The 21,362-nt window shown below is 43.1% G+C and overlaps 1 protein-coding gene across 2 annotated transcripts in view; it reads right to left on the bottom strand.

Annotated features, from left to right (window-relative positions):
* EVA1A (eva-1 homolog A, regulator of programmed cell death) overlaps positions 1-21,362 on the bottom strand; it is a 202,705-nt gene that overhangs the window by 133,620 nt on the left and 47,723 nt on the right. For both annotated transcript variants that reach the window (XM_033053701.1, XM_033053702.1), the window contains exons 2-3: positions 12,482-12,696; positions 2,278-2,401 (exon numbers count right to left, since the gene is read on the bottom strand). In XM_033053701.1, the coding sequence (XP_032909592.1) occupies positions 2,278-2,401; positions 12,482-12,696 (339 nt within the window). The remainder of the gene's footprint in view (positions 1-2,277; positions 2,402-12,481; positions 12,697-21,362) is intronic.

Genomic DNA, 21,362 nt, shown 5'->3' with positions numbered 1-21,362 from the left:
CATGGGACCACAGCCTTGGGGTTCAGCTCTTAAGCATATATTCATTCACAGCTCACAAACAATACTCAAATAGTCAATAGCCTAAAAAGCCCACCAAAATTTCTCATGGTCCTGTATTTTGCATTTTACAGATGCATCCTTCCTCAGTCCCCTCACTGGCCTTCTCCCTACAGAAAGGTGGAAAGGCTTATTGAACTCACAACAGCACTAGATACTGTTTGTGAGACTCAAAAATAATATTTTGAATCATCAGGGAAAGGCTGATTATGACCTGGTATTTCTGGACAAAGCTAATTCTCACATATTTCAAACATTGTTAGTTATCTAGTGGGTTCTGATTAAAAGTTTGCCCAATCACTAAGAAACAATAATTTCTGTCAGATTATCATTTTTCACCCTGCAAAATTTGAGCAGCCTGAAAAATGTCTTGGGGAAATGTTTTCAAGCAGCTTCCCCTGCCCTCTTTAAGGAAAATCACCTACCCTACACACTGACAAAGTCCTTCTTTTCTACCATATCTGTAATTAGCAAAGAATGCCAAGCCATAAATATTAATGCACACTTGGGTCCTGAAGTACCTTCAGAAGTTCAGCACAGGCCTCAATAGTCAGAGTTTTCAAGTGAGCTTTGATACAAACCCTGCAGGTTCAGGAGGACTTGTCAGAACAGCCAGCTAATCATCCCTCTCAAGAAATGCATTTCTCACCCAACAAGGGATGCTATAATCACTTGTGAAAATCCCACAACAAATGCAGGTGCTTCTTTACCTACTTCTGATTTGAATTCCACACAGACCTGGCCAGACCCCTTCACTTCATTAGCACAGATCTCTGCCTGCTGGGGCAAAAAGTCTTCTTTTGTGCTGCTGATGGCAGAGTCTGAATGTTTCTGCTTTTGTTTTAAACCTTTTCTGAAGTCAGATCTGGTTTTCTCTCCTGTGAAAACTTTCTTTTTTTTTTTTGTTTTTTCTCCAAAAATATTGGTGATGAGATGCTAGGGCCACATTAGTTATATCATCTAAAAGATTGAAGCTGAAATCATTGAAGCTGAAATGCCATGTCCAGACTAATTGCCATGTCCAGTTAATTCATAGAATCATCAAGGTTGTAAAAGATCTCCAAGATCACCGAGTCCAACCATTAACCCAGCACTGCCAAGTCCATGCTAAACCATGTTTCTAAGAACCACATCTACACATTTTTGACTTCCAACCATGGTGATTCCACTTCCCTTGGACAGGGTAGAACAAGGCAGCTTGTTCCAATGCTTGACCATCCTTGCAGTAAAGAGATTTTTCCAGTTTTTTTCCTATCTAAATCTCCCCTGGTGCATCCTGAAGCCGTTTTCTCTTGTCATACCATTTGTTATTTGGAGAAGAGGCTGATCCCCACCTTGGTACAACCTCCTTTCACATGGTCATAGAGAGTGATAAGGTCCCTCCCTGAGCCTCCTTTTCTCCAGAATAAACATCCCCCACTCCCTCAGATGCTCCTCATCAGACCTGTGCTCAAATAGAAACGGGTCCTGTTCTCCAGCTGACACCAGTGGCAGTTTGTCCACATCAAACATGGTTTGTCTCCAAAATAATGGATCTGCTTCCAAAGCCCTTGGTGGAGAATGGTGTCAAGGCTGTGCTAACTCCCCTGCTGGGGCCAGGAATTGGCTGAGAGGGTTTTGGTTGTCCTGAGCCAAAGCTGCCCTGGGCTCACTCCTCTGTAACACACATAACTGCACCCCAGTATCCAGCCCCATTTAATTTAAACACAGCTAATGAGATCATGTAAAACACAGCCTGATCTGGGAGCAATTAAAAGCTGGTTTCTGGCACAGCTGGGCAGGTGAGGCTCTGTCACACCACCATCACCAGGGCTGCCTGAGGCAGCCAGCTCTGAAGGAAAGCTTTGTCCAGGCAAGGAGCTCCCACTGCCCCTGGAGGGGCTGGAGGAGAGGGGACAAGTCCCTCCACCCCACCAGGACAGGAGGGAGGATGCAGGTGGGGTCAGGAGGAGCCCACCCACCACTGACAGCATGAACTTAACACTGGCACCTGCAGAAACACTCTGAGCTCTGCTGGCAAGCAGAGGGAGACAGAGCAGGAGCATCCCAGCAAGGCAGCAAGTGATGGGGAAAGGGGAAATGCTCCACACTGGGAGTTACCTTACACTGAAAATAGAGCTGGGAGGGAACAAGAAGTCCTAAAAGCCTCTCTGGTGAGTATTGAGCATGGAAATGCTTTGGTCTCAACAGAGCAAACAGATTTGGTAGAGAAATACTCACTTGGCCTGCACTTGTACCACACGAGGAGGTACTTGCCGGTCCCGGGGCACGGATCCATCCCGAAGAGCCGGCTGTTGACGAGGAACTGGCAGCTCCGCCTGTCCTGGCACTCATCCAGCATCTTCTGCAGCCCAGGACACCACAAAAAACACAGAAACAAAAGCACTTCAGTGTCCCCACTAAAGGGAATGTCAAACAGACCAACTGCAGGAAGGCAGGGCCATCCTTGCACATCCATGCACCAGCTGCCCTGGCAGGAGGCAGGGATGATGCTCAGCACAGTGGGTACCACAGGAGCCACGGACTCAGCACTCCTTCCACTGTTTCAGGAGCAGGTTTCCATCCCCTGGCATGGGTGCAAAATAAAGGGTTTGCACTGGGATGGTCACAGAGATTTTGAAACACTTGCATGCCATTTAATCATAATATAACACAGTACAATCCCAGGAAAAGCAGCTTTGAGGACATGGATCCACCTTGACAGTTAAAAGTAAAAACTCGAAGTCTGCCACCACCAATCTGCTTTAGATTTCTCTGGAGATACACAATTTCAAGACAGCTCTTGTCTCAGTTATACAAAAGCTGGTATAAATATATATATAAATTGCTGGTATTCCAATAATTAGTAGTTGTGGTGGGAACACTGTTATACAGCCAACTGAGTCAGTTTTTAATAGGGTTCATTCCTCTTCCCCCATGGTTATTACATTCTTTTAGCTAAACTCAGGAAGGGGCTGTGAGTCAGGAGGTTCTCTCACTACTGGCATTTTGGGTCTTACCCCCTTTTCTGCTTTTCCTCTAGCGCTTGCTCCCCACTCCCCCATTCATAACATTCACAAAAACTCCATCTCAGAATCCACAGGGGCAAGACATTCTGTCTCCTGCTAGAAAATAGCTTCATTAAGGAAGATTAATGATTTCTTTTAACCCTGTGATCCTCTAAAGCAGTGGCAGGGGGGCAGGGAATATTATTGAGTGGGGCAGTAATTAAGTTTTAAATTCAGCTGGATGGCTAGGGTGGTATTTATGTACTCCTGTAGAGCCCCTAAAGCGCTGGAATTACCATAATGTTTGCCTGACACACATGAACCTGTCAGAGCATTTTGAGACCACAGAGCGAGGTAATCCACCAGCCTCGTTAAGTCCCTGTGATACAGAGCTGTGAATTCCAGCCCCAAAACAATTAATTTTCACTTGCAAGGAGGCACTGGAAAATCCTTCCTCAGAAATTCCCCTAGGCTCCCCTGGTCTCTTTTGTCTTCTCTCTGTTCATTTTTCTTACACCCACCTCGATATTTGGGCTTTCCCACAATTTTCTCCCCGTGCCATTAACATAAAGGCTGCTCCTGCTCTACCATGTGCCACCCAAAACAATTTTCTCTCTGCTTCAGTGACTACTTTCTATTTTTGAGTTCTCCCTGAATGTAATATATAGAATCTTTAGCATTATAACTCTGAATGTCACGCTCTGAACAACAGCTGTTCCAGTTTCAAGTGCAATTTGGAGCCGCCTCATTTGCGGTTGCTCATAACTTCCTAAAGCTTTCACCTTTTGGGCTGACACATGCAGGAATTCATGCTTGCCTCAAGTCTGACCTTTATTTTAAAGTTCAAACCAAAACAATCCAGGCCTTTTCTAGCAGGCAGAGAACATATGCTGTTGTTTTCTACTTACAAAGGTAATAAAATGCAGGCATCTCATTTAAAAATACAGGATTTAGGATGGAAAGGCTGAGGGGTGAACACTGAAGGAGGTGCCTGGGAGCATTAGCCCCAGCTTGACCGTCACGTTAAAATGCATAGAAACAGCATATTCTTTCCTCTAGGCTCATAAGGGCTGGCTGCTCACTCAGCATGTGAAATTTAATTTAATGCAAAATCCAGTGAGTTGCAAAGGAATTTAAGCGATGATCCAGCACAGATATCTCTTTTCATCTCAAAAAGCAAAAAGCAACTGAAACAACTCTGGAGGGCTACACATATGGAGAGAAATTCTCTCCAAATCATTGTGCACCTGAAAGGATTTTCTGGTTCTGGACAGCCATGCTTGCACACAACTAGAACTAAGAATACTGAGCAAAGGAAAAGAAGCAGCACCCCAAACGTTTCCTTTCCCTCTAAGGAAGCTTTCTCCCCTCAAAGGGAGTAGACTTGGGTTTTTTCTCTACAAACCTGCTCTTAGTAGACAGATGGGCATTTCAAGAGCCTTCAGCATTGTTTCACAGGTGCTATAAAAACCAGCTGGAAAACCTCCCTGGATTTCAGAAGAATCTGAGTTAGGCCAACAAGAAAACAACTTTGAAAATCTCAGCTGAAATACCTCAGCAGCCCTTGTTCATCTGTGCTTAGGCTCAGCATCAAGAGTGAAGACAATTCACTGACCTCAGAGAACCACAGGCAGCCTTCAGGCAGTGCCACTTTGTCTTGGCTCTGCTCTAACTCTTGGCAGCTCTTGCTTATTCCTTATATTCCACATAAGTGAAACCTCCTGAGTTTACTTCCTGTGCTATGCAAAGGGTGGAGCAGGGCAGCAAAAAAACAAAGCCTTAGGGAGAAATTTGTAACTAAATTAAGGAGCAAAAGTCGTCCCTGACATTGTGAGGCTGCAGAAAAAGGTGAAGTGTTCTTGGGTCTCAATATGCCATTTACTAATTTGTTATAGTGTTTAGCTACAGTTCCAATTTAATTTGACAATAGCCATGACTGAGAAGTTTCATGGGGAGAAAGAAATCAATATTTCCTTTTCACTCACGTAACTCTATTTTATTTTTCCCAAAGGGCAACATTTTTCTTGACAATATAAAAAGGAGCATTAAGATTTCTGATTTCCTGTACACTGTTTGAGTAATGTATTATGCATAATGAAATATATCCATGAAGAGTAAAATAAAATTTAAAAAAATTCAACCCTCAGTGAAATACAACAGAAAAAAAATGCAAAGAAAATTAGCTGTAGCTGAAGGTGCATTTTCTTGATTAAAAATTAAAAATATGTTTTTACAGCAGTCTTAATGTTAACTTAAAATATTTCACATACGACTTTTACCTATCTTTGCATGCACAGAAATTTTCTTTCCTGCTGCTTTCATAAGGACCAGCATCTTCTTAAACACTGTGCAGAACATGTGTGACCAGATGGTCCCCCAAAGGTACAGCTCCCTGCAGGTCCAGGGGTCCTGGTGTTTACCAGAAGCCAAGATCTTGTCTTTCTGGCCTCACTCTCAAAAATCATACATCCTGGCAGTATCAGAGCTCTGGCAGATGTCAGATGTTTTTTCTGAAGTATTTGAAGATGATCAGACAGGCTGACACCAGGAAAGCTGGGAGTTCACTTGGTAGTGAGGGGATGTCTTGAGCTCACACGGGTTTTGCTCAATGGATGGGAAAATGTAGACAATTCATTCTGGTTTCCTTGTTGTTCTGGTTGTCACTGTCAGCTAAAAAGGTGGGAAAACACAACCACAAAACCAACCAGAAAGAGGCCCACAAACAATCTGGACTTGCACAGAAATAGCAATGGGCTCACAGATCCATCCCTAACTGGGATTTACATCCAGCTCCTTATGTCTGCAAGTCTGGTAGATCCCTGACTAGAGCCAAATAAAATCACCTCAGTTTAGATTATATTATAATAATCACTCCAACTGAGGAAGGTGGAGGAGGAATTCAGGAATTCCTGTCTGGCATGAAAGGGGAGGGAAGACACATTAATTGCACTGCACCATTTTATAATTGCATAAAAGTGGTAAATCAGGCCTGAGGGCTGACAGCCAGTGCTCAGGAGGGAAGTTGTGGCTGTTTAAACCCATTCCATTCCCTGGTACATGACTGAGCTAAGAAGCTGCAAGATTTAGAGGAGATAAGAGAGCAAGAAAAGTGAATTCAAGTAAAACAAACACTAATCTAACCCCTGTGATTTATGCCCTGGATTAATCTCCCTGCAGTGACCCAGGTCTTAAAGCAAGGGCAGCCTCAAGCTCAAAATCATGTCTTCCTAGTGGCCACTGCAGATAAAACACATTTCTAGTACTCATGTTGTTGTGCTCATTAGCTAAGTAATTGCTTGTGCTCATTAGATAACAACCTTTTAAATGAGGAGCTGGATGTGAGCTCTGCAAGGAGGCCATCCCCAGCCATTCCCAAGGGCACGCTCGTTTTTAGCCTGTCTCTTCAAATCACTCTTCAAGAAGTGCTTCCCCTGCACACTTAAAATAAACCACAACTGAGCTTAACACCCAAGGCAATTAAACTTGTCTCAGTTCTTGGTCCCCTGGAGCAGCTCATGGATTCAACACGCTTGGGGTGAAACTTTGGACCCATAGAAGCCAATGGTGAAACTCAAAGAGAACAAGGACTTTGCCACAGGGCTGCTCCCTGTACAGCCTCCACCTTCAAAGGATGACTGCAGGGCATGTCAGTCATGCATGAAATTACACAGAGGAGCCCTACTAAATAATTGCCCAAATTGTGTGATGCTGGGGAGAGTAACTCACAGAGCAAGCTGCACGAATGTATCAGAGCCATGTGCAGGCAAATGAAGATGGACAGAGATTTGTACTGAGAACTTGATGCAAGAAGATACCAGTAATTTTAAGCATTTTCAGGTCAAATTCGGTCCAGGCATGGCCATTATGGTGGTGGAGTTACACCAACACTTATATTGGTGCACCTTCAGAGCTTTTGCAATGGGAAGAAGTAAATACAACAAACAAGGCAGCAGGAACTCTCCCTGCAGCACAGTGCATTCATAATAGCTTCATGTCACATTTCATTTGAATTTTAGTACTCTTTTATGTACCCTAGAACACTGGTAATACTTTAAAACATGCTATAAACTTAGTGCTTTCAAGTTGAAAACTTATTTACAGATCCTGTTACTGGACACTAACCACTCATCTCCGTTCATGCAAATTACTGAAGTCCATGGAGGAGGAAGATTTTCCAAGAATCAGCAACAGGGAAGCACAGACTATATGAGGAAGTGAAATCCATGCTGATTACATGCCTGCCTGTGGTTTCATCAAGCCTGCTCATTAGAAACTAGTTCAGCTTTGCCCAAATTACTGCATTCCATCTGTGCATCACTTGAAGAAGAGATCAGAGGCCCTGAATCTTGATCTATAGCAGGTTTTGGGGCTCTACTATCTCTTATCACTCTGACCTTGCAGTGCTCAGAGCAGAGTCAGCAGGACAGAACTATGTCCATATATTTGGTGATTCACATAAACATACCAAACTGTGAAATAAAGAACTGAAAACTGGGCATGCATTCCCTGTCACCAGCTCTGCTGTGGGAGTAGTAAATACCAGCAGGACAGTAGAGCAGACAGCAGTGGGCTGGGATGTTAAAACACCAGCAGGATTCACCAGTGCTCCTCTGGCAAGCCCTTGAAAGAGCCCAGAAACAGCAATTCACAAAGAGCAGCAACATGTCCACCAAACAGAAGCATCTGATAAAAGCTGCATTACAAATATCACCTAATTAACATTACCTACACTTCCTAACAGTAGGAAACTTAATCTGTATGCAGGGTCAACTTCAAAGGGAGAGGAGGTCTAAGCTGAAGAAATACAAAAGGATGCATAACCAAAAGTCATGGGATTAAAGAAAGGGAAAGCTTAAAACATAAAGTGGGGAAAAAAAATCCCTGGGAGCAAACCATTACACTGTCAAGCAGGGTCTTAGTGGCAATGATGGAAGTTTAAATTTAGAGTAAACAAAGCATTAGGAGGCTTACATCCCGGGGAGCAGTCCTGCCTCATCAGGGAGACAGGCTGCACTGGCCACCTCTGCCTCCAGTGCCTCTTCTCCTGCAGGACATAATCACTCTGCTCTGATGAGCTGTTTCAGTCAAGCCAAAGAAAGACACAGCAGTTTAGAGATTGTCTGTGACCTCTGCATCCAACAGTTCTACTTTCAAATAATTAGCTGGGGAAGCCACTTGCCAGAAAGTTCTATCTCAGTTTAGGCAAGATTCATGAATGAAACTGCACTGGTTCTGTGATTTTTTTTAACAGCAACTTTGGCAGTGCTGTAACCTATTCTGAACCCTGAGCTCACTGCTCACCATCCTCTGCAAAGTAATTAATATGGTCTGAAAAAGAGTTGCCCACACTGCTCTTTAGTTCACTGACATTTTTGAGACTGAAACCTTCCTTGTTCAAACTGCCTAGGAACTGTGGAGTTCTAATATGCAATATAACAATGGATTCTCCTCCCAGTGGTACTATGACCATTATTCTTGCTTTCTACCAATTTCTTCCTTCTTTCCCCCTGACCATCATCATCTCATAGATGTTCAGTGATGAGAAAGGCCCCTTTCTCATTCCTGGTGAGGCCACTTAGGGCTGTGACATCAGTGGGACCATGCAGTATCTGATGACTGGACATGTCAGGAGTCATTGTCCTTGGCCTGCCAAGAAAGCTGAAGCAGTTGGAAATGTTTCCTTTTGCTTGGTATTTTACTTTTAATCCAGAATAACTGGGGTAAACAAAATCCACTTTGGAAACAGCAACACCAGCCCTTTCTTTTTGTGCTCAACAGCTGGCCTGTGCTTTGGGAATCATTTCTGGAAAGTTTATCTCATCTTTCCATCAGCAAAGAGGTCAGCTCCTCCTTGCTTCTTTTTTTTTGTTGTTTCATAGAAACATTTCTGGAGGATGAAAATTTTTGAAAAGGGGAGGAAGAGTTCAGGGACTCCTGTGGTCAGCATGCAAGGAATCTGCTCCCTTTTGTAGGGCTGCTGGAGCAACAGAAGGAGGTGGTGGCAGCAGAGCTGTCTTGTCTCTTACCCAAAGGACAAAAGGAAATACCACATCAGCAGCACTAGTGATTCTTGTCACCAAGGGCTGGTTGTCCTGGAGAGTGTTGAAAGAGCCAGGGCACAGGCCATGCCCACAGGCCCTCCCCAGATTAGCTAATCTTCCTAAGGGGAGTCAGGATTCAGCTCCAGAGCACCTTCCAAGCACAGCTCCTCTTGGGGAATGAGTGACACAGTAAAATATTGCCCTTGAAAGAGCATCTACCTGCTGATTTCAGTACCTGTGCATATGAGGAGAGAAGTTAGCCCTCAATGCCTTTGACAAATTTCAGGGGGCAGAAGCACAGCAAGTTAAGTGTCTCTCCAGGGCTTTCTGCTTTCCTTACAAATAAGCATGGTTTTATTTTCTGCCAATTTATCAAAATGAGAAAATCGCAGGTAATCAGCTGTAAAGTGTAATATAGTTTTCTGGTAATAAGCAATCATTTTAGCCAACCATTAGACATTCTTCCATACACACCTGGAGTGGTTCACTGCTGAAAACAAGTGGCACCAGAAGTACTGATCCAGAATTCATCCTTCCAGTACATCCTGCAAGAGCTTACAGGAAGGGTCTCCAGTCATACAACAAGGGGAAAGGCTTCGAGGTGAATAAGGGTAAATTTAGATTAGATATTAGGAAGAAATTCTTTACTCAGAGCATGGTGAGGCACTGGAACAGACTTCCCAGTTCTGGCTGTCCCATCCCTGGAAGTGTTCATGGCCAGGCTGGATGGGGCTTTGGGCAACCTGATCTAGTGGAAGGTGAACCTGCCCACGGCAGGGGGTTGGAACAAGATGATCCTTAAGGTCCCTTCCAACCCAGACCATTCTGTGAATCTGTGATGAGTCTATGAATGTCCAAATTCTTTGTGCATTTGGAAAGCTCCCACTGAATCTGACATTACAGTGTTAGAATAACAGAATTGTGTAGTCTGGGGTCACTGGGTCACTGCCTTAATGTCCCATACATACTCTCCCAGGTGGTCTGCAAACAAAAACAAGTGACTAAAGCAAGGAATCCTGGCAGCCAGTCACATAAAGCTGAATTAGTAGTGGTTCTCTCAGTGTAATCAACCCCTTTTTTTCCCTTTTTAACATAGAAACAATGCCTGAACTGGACGTTTTACAGTGGAGAGAGATTGTAAATGGGAGTTTACACACACAGCCAGTGTTTGCAGGGAACAGAGTCAATAAATGCCCCTCACACTCCCTCCAGACCACTCTTCAGAGAAGCAGCAAATTTATACAGTCATGGCTTTGATTAGACACAGTGATTTTATATACTTAGTTATGAAGGGTTTGGTTTGGCTGACTTTTTCAATTACTGACAACCAGAATATACACACAATTGGTCCTGCCTGTAGCAGCCATATATCTGAGTTGCAAAACCACAAAAATACACGCAATTTCCTTGTCTACAGCTTTCCAATTTTCCTACACACATGCATTTCCTACCAGTGAGCTGCAGGCAGCTTGCCATTCAGCTTGTGGAGTTCCTGGCTTACCCCTCAGAGGTTTCACCCCCTCCAGAACTGAGAGAGGAGATGAGATTCACCTCTGGCATTCAGACTCATCCTACCTTGGACAATCACAACGCATGGAGGGGTCAAAGCCACATCTGGGGGCACCAAAGAGGCTGTGAGGCTGTTCCAGAAAGACTCAGGAACTTGCCTGAGGTGTCCCAAGAAATTTGTGGTGGAAGAGAGAATGTCAGCTGCTTTTCCAGCACATCTGCATCCCCAAAAATGGGTTAATAACAGTATTTTGGTCTCAGTCATGTCACAAATGAGCTGCACAAGGGATCTGCTGCAGGACTACCTACAGGGACCACAATTCTCACTCTGATAAACAGGGACTGGGAGTTACAAGTCACCTAAGTACTGAAGGCAAAGCTAATGGAGAACAGGTCTGAGGACATAAAAAACTAAGAGAGGCAGGTAAGGATTTCTTTTCAATTCCTCCTAAACATAAACCATGAAATGGAAAGCCTAGGGTAATAGCTTTCCCTCTTCTCAAGTTCTTCCAGCTGCCTTAAGTGGGCCACTCACCCACAAGGGTTGAGGCAATGCTCATAGCTATCAATCACCTTGGTAAATCAAATGTTGCAAGTAAATTTTTCAGTAAATCAATAAAAGAAGGAAAAGCTAGCCTGTGCCAAAAGCTTTGTGCCAAAGCTTTCTCTCCATGTTCTCCCAACCTAAACAACACAACTGCCTCTCCTCTGTTTCGTTATGAACCTTTGTTATCATTTCTGGGAAAAGTTTCCACTGATAGGGACCACGTCCTCCCACACTACAGCTCAGCCCTTTGCTGTGCAGTGCAAGTGTCATGAGGACAGCTTCAAATCTGTCAGTGTAAGGGTTACACTGCAGCCAAACACCAACCTTGTGCAAATTCTTGAGAACTTACCACTGGCATTTAGAAGCCAAAGCACCCACATCAACTTTTTAAAAAATGCTGTAAATGTCTCTTAAAAACCCTGGATGCAAGAGCGAGAAGTGATGTGGAAAACTCTGGCCTTTAGCCAAATTATAAAAGAAATTACTCACTAACCCTGTAGGTTCATTAATCTAGCCTGCTATAAATTTTTATTATGAGTTATTATTGATTCTAAGCCATAAACACACGGGATGATTGAGAGCTTTGCCCAAAAGTTTTCACAGTCCCAAATCCAGCACTTGGAAAAGCCTGTGCTTGCTTCAACACCCAGGAGCAGACCCTATCCATCTCAACAACATCAGCCAACTCATGTTTCTAATTTTAGTTGTTCCTACTGGCAGTTGAGTAACACTGGCACTTCCAAATAATCCTTTGATTTCTTGACGTCACATGTGCTCTTGGGACGATGCACAGAGACAACTTTCCCTGCACAAATGGTCAGAGCAGATTAACTACTGGGGGATGTTAGGAGTTTAAGTGATGTATGACCACTTACAGTGGCCTAAGAGCCAAATGAGTCACAAGAAGTAAAGCCAAGGATTCTCTCTGGGTTTCAAGTTACCAAAGTAAAAGCCTCTTGAAATAGGATCTAAAGCAAAAAGAATGCTACAGCAATTTCTGAATGTGTTGAAAAAGCTAATAATTGGGAAGGAAAATTAGAAAAATAATGCCCTTCAAACCCAGTTAAACATGATGCAGTCCTGACATGTAATTCTCCTTCAACCACATTCCTGAACTGTTACTGACTAGAGTTTTAGGAAAACTAAGAAATTCACCACCAAAATCTAATTCAGTCCTGTCTAAACTACAAGGATGAATTATCCACTAAGCTCTGTGAGATGTCAGAGCTCCCGTGCTGGGTAGCCCTGCTTAACACAGGTCTGTGCAGCACCAACACTGAGAGCTGCTGCCTGCCCAAGGAAAGGTGAAGCTCAAAATTAGAAATGCATTTTAACAATACCTGAAGAGAAGTGCCAACTGAACAGGCAACATCTTCTTTAATTAGAGTTGCATAGGAGTGGGGATAGCGAGAAGGACACAGCTGATGACTTGGTACAATCCGGCCATAAAAAGAAGACTGGATGCTGATGGTGGTTCTGTGGGGACATCTCAGGGACACATATTCTCCATCACAGGCATGGTCAGTGTAATTCTTTAGTACCTGTGATATGTAACCTGCAAAAACCGTGACAAAAGCCATGATTAGTGAAAAGTAGTTAGCATTTAGGTGATTTACAGCAGTGCAGCCAACAAACACAAAAGAACAGGCAGTGAGGGATGCAGATTTTATTACTCATCTCACAATGGAGCAAAGGAGAGACACGATGACAGGGAGATTAGGGACTCTTGGTGACTTGACCTTTAGCCATGTTTCATATCCTTAGTGGAAGCAACATTTGGATGCTCTAAACTCTTAGTCGAATCATACAACTTATTTACATCAGCATATCTGTCAAGTTTACAGGAAGTGCAGCTGAGCCAGACTCATCATTTGGACTCAATTTAGATGCCACATAAAATTTTTGGCCCTCAATACAAGACAGATTTCAATAAACTGGAGTACAGAAAGCCACCAAAAAACCTGGAAGCTGGAGCACTTTCCCTGTAAGAAATGGCTTCTTCAGCCTGGAGAAGAGACATCTTTGGGGGAAAATAACAGCAGCCTGCCAGTATCTGCTGTGATATTATCAGAGGGATGGAGCCAGGATCTTCACAGTAGGAGAATGAGAAATACCAGGCACAAAGAAACAAGGGTGTTTTAGACCAGATATATGGAGCAACTCCTTCAGAGAGCATCAAGGAGTGGAGCAGCTTGTTCAAACAAGCTGTGCAGCCTACATTATTGGAAGACATTACTGGATAAAGCCCTGAGCCATCTGGTCTGACATTCTAGAACAGTAGGTTAGACTAGAGAAGAGAAGTCCCTTACAACCTCACTTTTCCTATACACCAATGATCATGGGCAAAAAGGCCCAAATGCAGAATCACTAAGGGGAAAGTTGGGGTACAATTGGTTGTAGAGGTCCTATTGCATCCCACCACCCCAGTCACATCTTTGATCTCCCTTCACATTACACCATTTTAATTCTTCTGGCTGCACCTTCTGTTCTAGGCCTTTAACACTTCCTCAGAACTTTGATTCCTCTCTAATTCTGCACAGTCACAATCCTTTTAGAAGGAAAACACTGCACAGAACCAAATCTCTCCTTGTTTCTTAGAGGATTATGTATCCACTGTAATGAAGTTGTTGACAAGAATAAAGCAGGAGGACAAAGTCTCATTAAAATTGCACTGAGTCAAAAGGGCTGATTACAGTCAGGTTGCCATGGGAGCTCCCAAACAATCCTGACTTTGCCACACTCAGGGAAGCCTCCCTGTTGCTGATAAGGAGACACCCATACAGGGAGCACTACAGCACGTCCCACATCGATGTCAGCCATGGCTCCATTCAACCCCACAGGTCTCCTCTCTGCAGTGGGTTTGAGAGTCCCCTTCCCACTCCTGCCACCAACACAAGCCTACAAGCAGCCTGTTCCTACCTTCCTCTTCCTCTGTGGAGGAAGACAGAGAGGACATGGTGGGATGGCTGCTGCTATACTCTTAAGTGATAGAATAGAGAAAAAGGACAAAGCAACTAAAAGAAACAATCCCTGGAAAAAATTCCTATAAGGGAGCATAAAACTTGGTTTTCAAAAATAATGACTGTTCTCTTGGCGACCCATGAATTAGGTTTTTACCTTTGCAAGCCATCTTTTACCTTTGCTAGTCCAGCCTTCTGGACTTCAAACCAAGGCCAGTTTAGTCCAGCTTTCCCAGTTCTGAACATCCCCAAGGGTGGAGCCCCCACAACCTCTCTGAGCACCCTGTGCCAAAGCTGAACAACTGCCAGTGTGAAACCTTTCAGAGAGAAGACTGGTTCCATTTTGTCCATACCTTTAGGTACTATAAAACAGTAATTACGTCCTGCTTTCCTAATTTTTTACTTCTAGATGACCCATATCCAGACATTTTACTGGGAATAGCTCTTCTTCCATGCAAACACCAAAACCTAGCTCAGAAATGCTGTGAAAGACCACTAGTCTCAACAAATTTCAAGGTGTCTAAAACAACTACAATTGCTGTTCTTAGAGAAAACCAACACACAGTAATTTAGCTTCATGATTCAAGCTGCCACTCTGGGGGCTGGATTCTCTGATTTCTCTAAATTTTAGCCTGTAGTTCTTACTTAATAGTTCTGTTGCTGCTGTGCCTCGAGGTGTGTGCCAAATAAATATTTACTCAAATCAGCATATTCATTTCCAAGTCCCCAGGGCAACATTTGCTCACAAGAAAAAAGCTGAGACACAGCCCCAATTATCAGAGTGAGTGACAGGGCTGCATCAGATCAGGAAAATGCACTATTTAATTTAGTGCCTTTATCTCACTTGTTCAAGGAAGCACTTTGGGGCAAAATGAACTGCTGGGGTGGTTCCCCAGCTGGTAGAACACATGCCCTGGGGGTGCTGCACACCTAGTCCTGGAATTAGTTCAGCTGTCTCCCTCAAAAGTAAGGCAACTATGCAGGATGGCCATCAGGGCAAGCAAACCAGAAATGGAATCAGAATACCACCCAAAATATTGAAATGCACTTTCCATGCTAGTACTCCAGCGCATTAGGACTTTTCCCTGAGGCCACCCTATTAAGGAGCCAGGGAAATACAACCAAAGTGCAGTCAAGACTCTTCTGTCTCCTCTGCATATTCAACTGCTCTGTCAGAACAGCCTCCTATGGCATGCCTTTCATATTGCCAGCTCAGGATCAGGGAAGGTTTCAGCCCCTGCAATTAGTGCAGATCACTTGTTGGAACAGCTCCTTCCTCTCATCTTCCATCAGCAATCTCAAAATAACTTGAGTTCACTCAAGCTCAAGATATTGAAGGGATTGAATGCTTTGATGGTGACTGACTCACAATAAACAAAGCACAATGTCTGAAACTCTGGCACTGACCAGTGTCAGAGAGAAGATACTGAATTAGGCACAGGCATGGTCACGGAGGAGATGATGTTCTTCAAAGTGCAAAAGGCTGTAGAGAATTATTGCCCTTTTTTTTTTCCTCTTTAAGTCTGTCATATTTGTACTATTTCATTGGTAGTTCTTTTGAAAGTGTTGGCATTTCATTACCCATTGATTCATGGTTCAGTAACCCAAAATCTGAATTATTTTCAGGACCCTTGTTGAATTTTCAGTAAAAAGTCTGCAAGTAACCTTTTATACACTTACATGTAGTACCAGGGAGGGAACTACTGGGACTCTCTTTGCTGAATGAAATACTTAAACATGAAGCCAATGGCAGGTGTTTGAGGACTTTAATGGCTCTTGTATACCAGGGTAGGACAATATTAGAGCAGGTGGTAATTTGAGGTTTTCTGAAAAAATATGTATTTCATTTTAAACCATGGTAAAAGCAACGGAGAAATCTAGAGAATTAAGCCCATCAAACCTTTTTTAAATGCTTTATGTTTTGAAAACCTGGGATAACAAAAACAATCTCTAAATGTTTTGGGGATAGCCCTTCTCTTTTCTTAAGGATTGTGTCAAAGATGTGGAATCTTTGTCAGTGGGCTTTCCTGCTCCCGAATTAAATCAAATTAACTCCAGAGTTAAACATTCCTTAATTAAAAAAAACCCACTGTCACCACCAAAGCAGGGATTTACACTCTGGAGACAGAATAAGCAACCAAAACAAATGCATCACAAAAATGATAGAACATTTTTCTCCAAAAAAAGAAGGAAATGTTCCCTTCAAACACCACTTGCAATTTATTTTTCTAAGGTGTGGGGTTTACCTGCTGTCAGTCATCAGCAGTTAGCCTACACTACTCACCAAACACAATGCTTAATGCTGGCTGTAACTTTATCCCTCCCAGCAATGTCAGCTCTCAAGAATCATTTGCACCATTGCCTCTCCAGGAAACTGTTGATCAGTTCCCATTCAACAGTCAGCTCTAAATCCCAACACATATGGGGGAAAGAGAAACATAACAGTTTCATACAGAATATCACCATTTTCCAGGAACTGTAAACCTAAACATCCTCCTTTATTCCTCTCATGAGCTACAGCCCTTCCTTTTTGAAACCAAAGCAGCTGATGGAGCCATTCACAAAAGCACAGATGGCACAAGAGCTTCCACCCCATCCAGAAGTAGGAAAATACAGCCTCAGTACATAAAGGGGCTTCACAACAAGTCCAGAGAGGGGCATTTCATGGGGGCACAAAGTGATAGGACAAGACAGAATGGCTTCAAACTAGAAAAGTCTCCTCTTGGAAAGAAATTCTTTACTGTGAGGGTGATGAGGCACTGGCACAGGTTGCCCAGAGAAGCTGTGGCTGCCCCATCCCTGGAAGCATTCAAGGCAGGTTGGATGGAGCTCTGAGCAGCCTGGGATGGTGGAAGGTGTCCCTGCCCATGGCAGGGGACTGGAATGAGAGGATCTTTAAGGTCCCTTCCAACACAAGCTATGATTCCATGAATCTTTGAGTCTGTAACTGTTCTATGATAACACTAGAGCACACAAACATTCATTCACATATCTCATTTAACCATGGCTGTCTAAAACCAGCAAGTTCTCTCCTCCTTCCACTAAAACCAGTTCTAGTTTTGCTTGACAAGGCACCAGCTTGCCAATCCTCAGAGCAGAGATTTTGTCTTTCACCAGGGAACATCTCTGTAGGAATGTGCTGGAAGAATAGAGACAATCACAATAGAACTAACTCCTTTTACAGTTTGGATGTGATCCAAAACTTCTAATAAATGACAAGAAAATTCAAAGGTTTCTAATGGTTAATGAACTACTACGTATAATTAATGCCAGAGCTTCATAAACATCTGCATTGAACTAGAGCCAAGCTATTGTAATGTCCTCTTAAAATATCCCATTTTGAGCTCTTGTGGTTACAAATACAGGAGTACATGCATATCATAGAGACAAATCAACCTCTTTAAAAAAAAAGGAATTTATACTTAGAAATAAGCAATTTCCCAATATCTGAAACACATGGAGTGACTGCAATTAACTGCTAGTGAATTAAATATTCCCTTGTTGCTGGTTGACACAGATTCTTTCATTTTTAATCCACTTATTTTCCAAATCCATATTTTTTTTCAGTATCTGCTGCCATTTTCTTCCAATTTCCTCAGCTTCCTCGCAGGTGTTACACAGATACTGAATGTGAGACTGAACTTTTTCCAGGAGATACCTTAATTGGATACTTTTCTGGAGTTCAACAACCCCAAATCACACTGGTTTTCAGACAGGCTGTGGACTGGAGAATTTCAGCTTATTCTTTATGGGCAGAGCACTGATACCCATAAGATCTCACAGAAACAGTGCTGAGCCAGTGGAGTCGAGTGACAGCCACGAGGATGGGCCAGCAGGGCTGAAACGTGACCCCAGGCAGGGCTTGAAGCCAGAGCAGGGAACTCAATTAATGCATTTCATACCAGGCATTACTGATAATCCTGTGGTTGTAGCAGTAAAAGCAGCTCTCTCAAATCACAGAGCAGCCCAGTGCAGACAAGTAGGGTTTGTTTTGCTTTGTTACTAATGCTGGAGATTGAAATGTGCTATTACAATCCTTCCACAGAGAGATTTGCTTTCAGTTCAGCTACTCCCCAAGCCTTTCACCTTTCAGACACCATACAGCTCTGAACAAACCTGAACATCTTGTAAGCTTATTTAGGAAAATATTTTTATTTTAAGTCAATAGTTGCCTGCCCACTATCTGATCTTCTGTATCTCAGCTTCAGCTCCAAACAGCATCCAGTGTTAACTCAGAAAAATGGTCTTGAAAGAAGAGTGAATTTAGAACTGCAGCTGAATGCCAACATTTCAAGGTTAAACAAGGCAAGGTTTTGTAAATGCTGATCAGTGTTTCATAGGTCTCCCAGGTTTGTGTAGGGATGAGAAAGTACTGGAAGTTAGATTGGTGAAGGCTAGGGCTGCCAGGAATAAAAACACTGTCATTTTCAATTCTGCAGGCGTGAATATTACACAGATACTGTTGAGGATTATTGCTAATTATTCCCTTAAATTCCCTAACTCTAAACTCCTACAAAATTTAACAAAACACTACAGCTTTTCCACAGACAGTTGGGATTACTCTAGAGAATTAAAAAAGCAACTCCAACTGCAAGTATTTTTGGTCTAGAACTTCAAACAATTGGTATAAAAATTCAATACAAAAGATATTTTTTGCTGTTTGAATATTATCTTAGATTATTGTCTTTGATTTTCTTTGACTATCAGATGATTTTCTTTGACTATGGACTGTAAGTCCATAGTTTCTTGAGAGCCTACTTTTTTTCCTAAAACAAGTTTTAAAACCTTTTACAGCTATGGAGATTTCTTTTTTCTGATTGGAAAGACAAACAGACAGAGTTTAAAAAATTATCTTTTTTTTTTTTTTTTTAATTCTTGAATCAGGGAATATTTATCCTGGAAGGACCTCCTGCAGGTCACTGCTGCTTGGGTAGGGTCAATATCAAAGTGAAATCCAGCTGCTCAGCACCTTGTTCAGGAATCCCAACAACAGGGATTTCCCAGCCTCTGAAGCACATCTGCCAGGGCTTCACCACCCTTGTCAAACTTTTTTCAATTTTTTTTTTCAAATAAGTGCTCATAATTTTCCCTGTCACAACTCATGTTTCTTGCCTCCTGCCTTGTTAGTTTGCACCTCTGAGAGGAGCCCAGCTTTGCTTTATGTATAGCCATTTTCAGGAAGCAGAAGGAAGCATCTGGATACTACTTAGCTTTCTCCTCTCCACCACGTGCTTTAGGTTTCAAACTATCCTCCTGGCCCTCCACTGGACTCCTTCCAATTTGTCAGAGTTTCTCCTAGAATTGTACACCAGTATCATGACTGGTGATTCAAGGAGTTGCCTATCCAGTTCCTTTAGATTTCAGGAATTTCTAAAAAACTCTTCTTTTTCTAGCTGTATAGTTGCAGGCACGATTTTGCAACAAAATTTGACAGTACAGAGAATTTGGTTGGAAGGCACTGCACCAGAACTTCACCAGCTTGCAACCCTCTTTCCAGCTACTTATTTCTGCCCCCTTGTTTTAGATCTAAGCCTCTCCCAGTGATTTGTGTGCATGTGATGTATGGTACCAGCAAGCTCAGGTGGAGCACAGGTCGGTGTCCACTGGAGCAAGAGATGGGGGCTCAGAGTGTGTGGGTACCTCTGTGACCACTGCTGGCTGTCAAGCTGGGCTGGCTGGCAAGCAGACTAAAAGCTTTGGGAAGCAGATATGAAAGTAGCCACAAGACAGATAGTGCTGAGACCAGAGAGGCTTTGAGCTGTCTGCAGGAGGACAGCCATGGGAAGGCCAGGAGTCAGCAAAGGCATCCCTCTGTGTCCTCCCATCTGTGTGAGGTGGCTGGGGATCACAGAGCTGAGTGCTGCACGGACTCTCTGGGCCAGTTGTCAGAGGATCCACACTGAATGTACAGTAATTTCATGATTATAAGCTGCACTGAGTACTAGCCGCACGTTACGATACAGAGTGTGATAAAAGGTATCTGTTCTATCACCATCTGTTGAGGGTGGGGGCAGTGATCCTTATCTCCATGGGAGATATTCTGCTAATGGGTCATCCATTGAAACCAGGCAGGGCAGTGTTCTTTATCTTTTCACAACCCATCCTTCCTCCAGCCAGTCATTTTCTGCTCATGGCCATTGAGTCCCACTGTGGCACTGATAAAATCACTGCATCCCATTGGAAGTTGCTCCAGCCAGGGGGAAGAGCCCAACGTTTCTTACCAAGATAAAAACAGAGGTTTTGGGACACTAAGGGAGCCCCTTTCTCCACTGGACTCCAGAGGAAAACCGGATTTCTCCACATCACCACTGGAGCTCTGGAGGGAAACTGCACCTTGTACAGGAGCACTGCTCCAACTGAGCCACATCTGTCACTGCAGGAGGATGCAGCCACCATGGAATGGGACTGCTGCCAACACCCTGGCTGACGGGTGTCAGGTTGTACTCTGACTTTGTCAGGGCTTGGAGTTTGTTTCTTTGTAGTGCTGTATTTCTATTTTAATTTCCCTAGTAAAGAACTGTTATTCCTAATTCCCATATCTTTGCCTGAAAGCCCCTTGATTTCAAAATTATAATAATTTGGAGGGAGGGGGTTTACATTCTCCATTTCAAAGAGAAGTTCCTGCCTTTCTCAGCAGACACCTGTCCTCCCAACTAAAACAGCAACTTTTTGTTCTTTGTCCGTATATAAGCCGCACCTGATTATAAGCCGCACTTTGGGTTCAGACCAAAATTTTAGTCAAAATGGTGCGGCTTATAATCATGAAATTACTGTATGTGCATATTTCCTACTAGGAGGCTTCCATCCTGCTCAGCTGGAGAGGGGAGCAGGATGAGCCCAGTGGTGCTGTTTGTGCTTGTGTGGAAGCTGAGTGTTCTGCCTGTGATCCCAGTGATGTGCCTGACCCAGCCACACTCTGCCAGGAATAGCTGCTCAGCACCACAGCTGCCTGCAGCTGGAGACTAAAAATTCCATGTGTCTCTACATGTGTGTGTGTATATACAAGAAATGTATTTATACATAGACATATACACACACACATGTTAAAAAACCAAGCAACTTTGCAGAATATTTTACCTAATTTAATTTGCAGGAGAGCCAGAGCCCCACTACAACTGAGGAGTTCATTTTTTGCAGTACTACATTTCTTAGAATGCTTTGTTAGAATAGTGTCATAACTTCATAAATATTAATATATTGTATAAGTAATATGGTAGTGTTACAGCATTATAAATATTAATGTCTTGCTTTAATTGAAAAA

The sequence above is a fragment of the Catharus ustulatus genome, chromosome 3, assembly GCF_009819885.2.
Source record: "Catharus ustulatus isolate bCatUst1 chromosome 3, bCatUst1.pri.v2, whole genome shotgun sequence".
Taxonomy (NCBI): domain Eukaryota; kingdom Metazoa; phylum Chordata; class Aves; order Passeriformes; family Turdidae; genus Catharus; species Catharus ustulatus.
The sequence above is the reverse complement of the archived record's forward strand: the minus strand, read 5'-3'. Positions and strand labels throughout refer to the sequence as shown.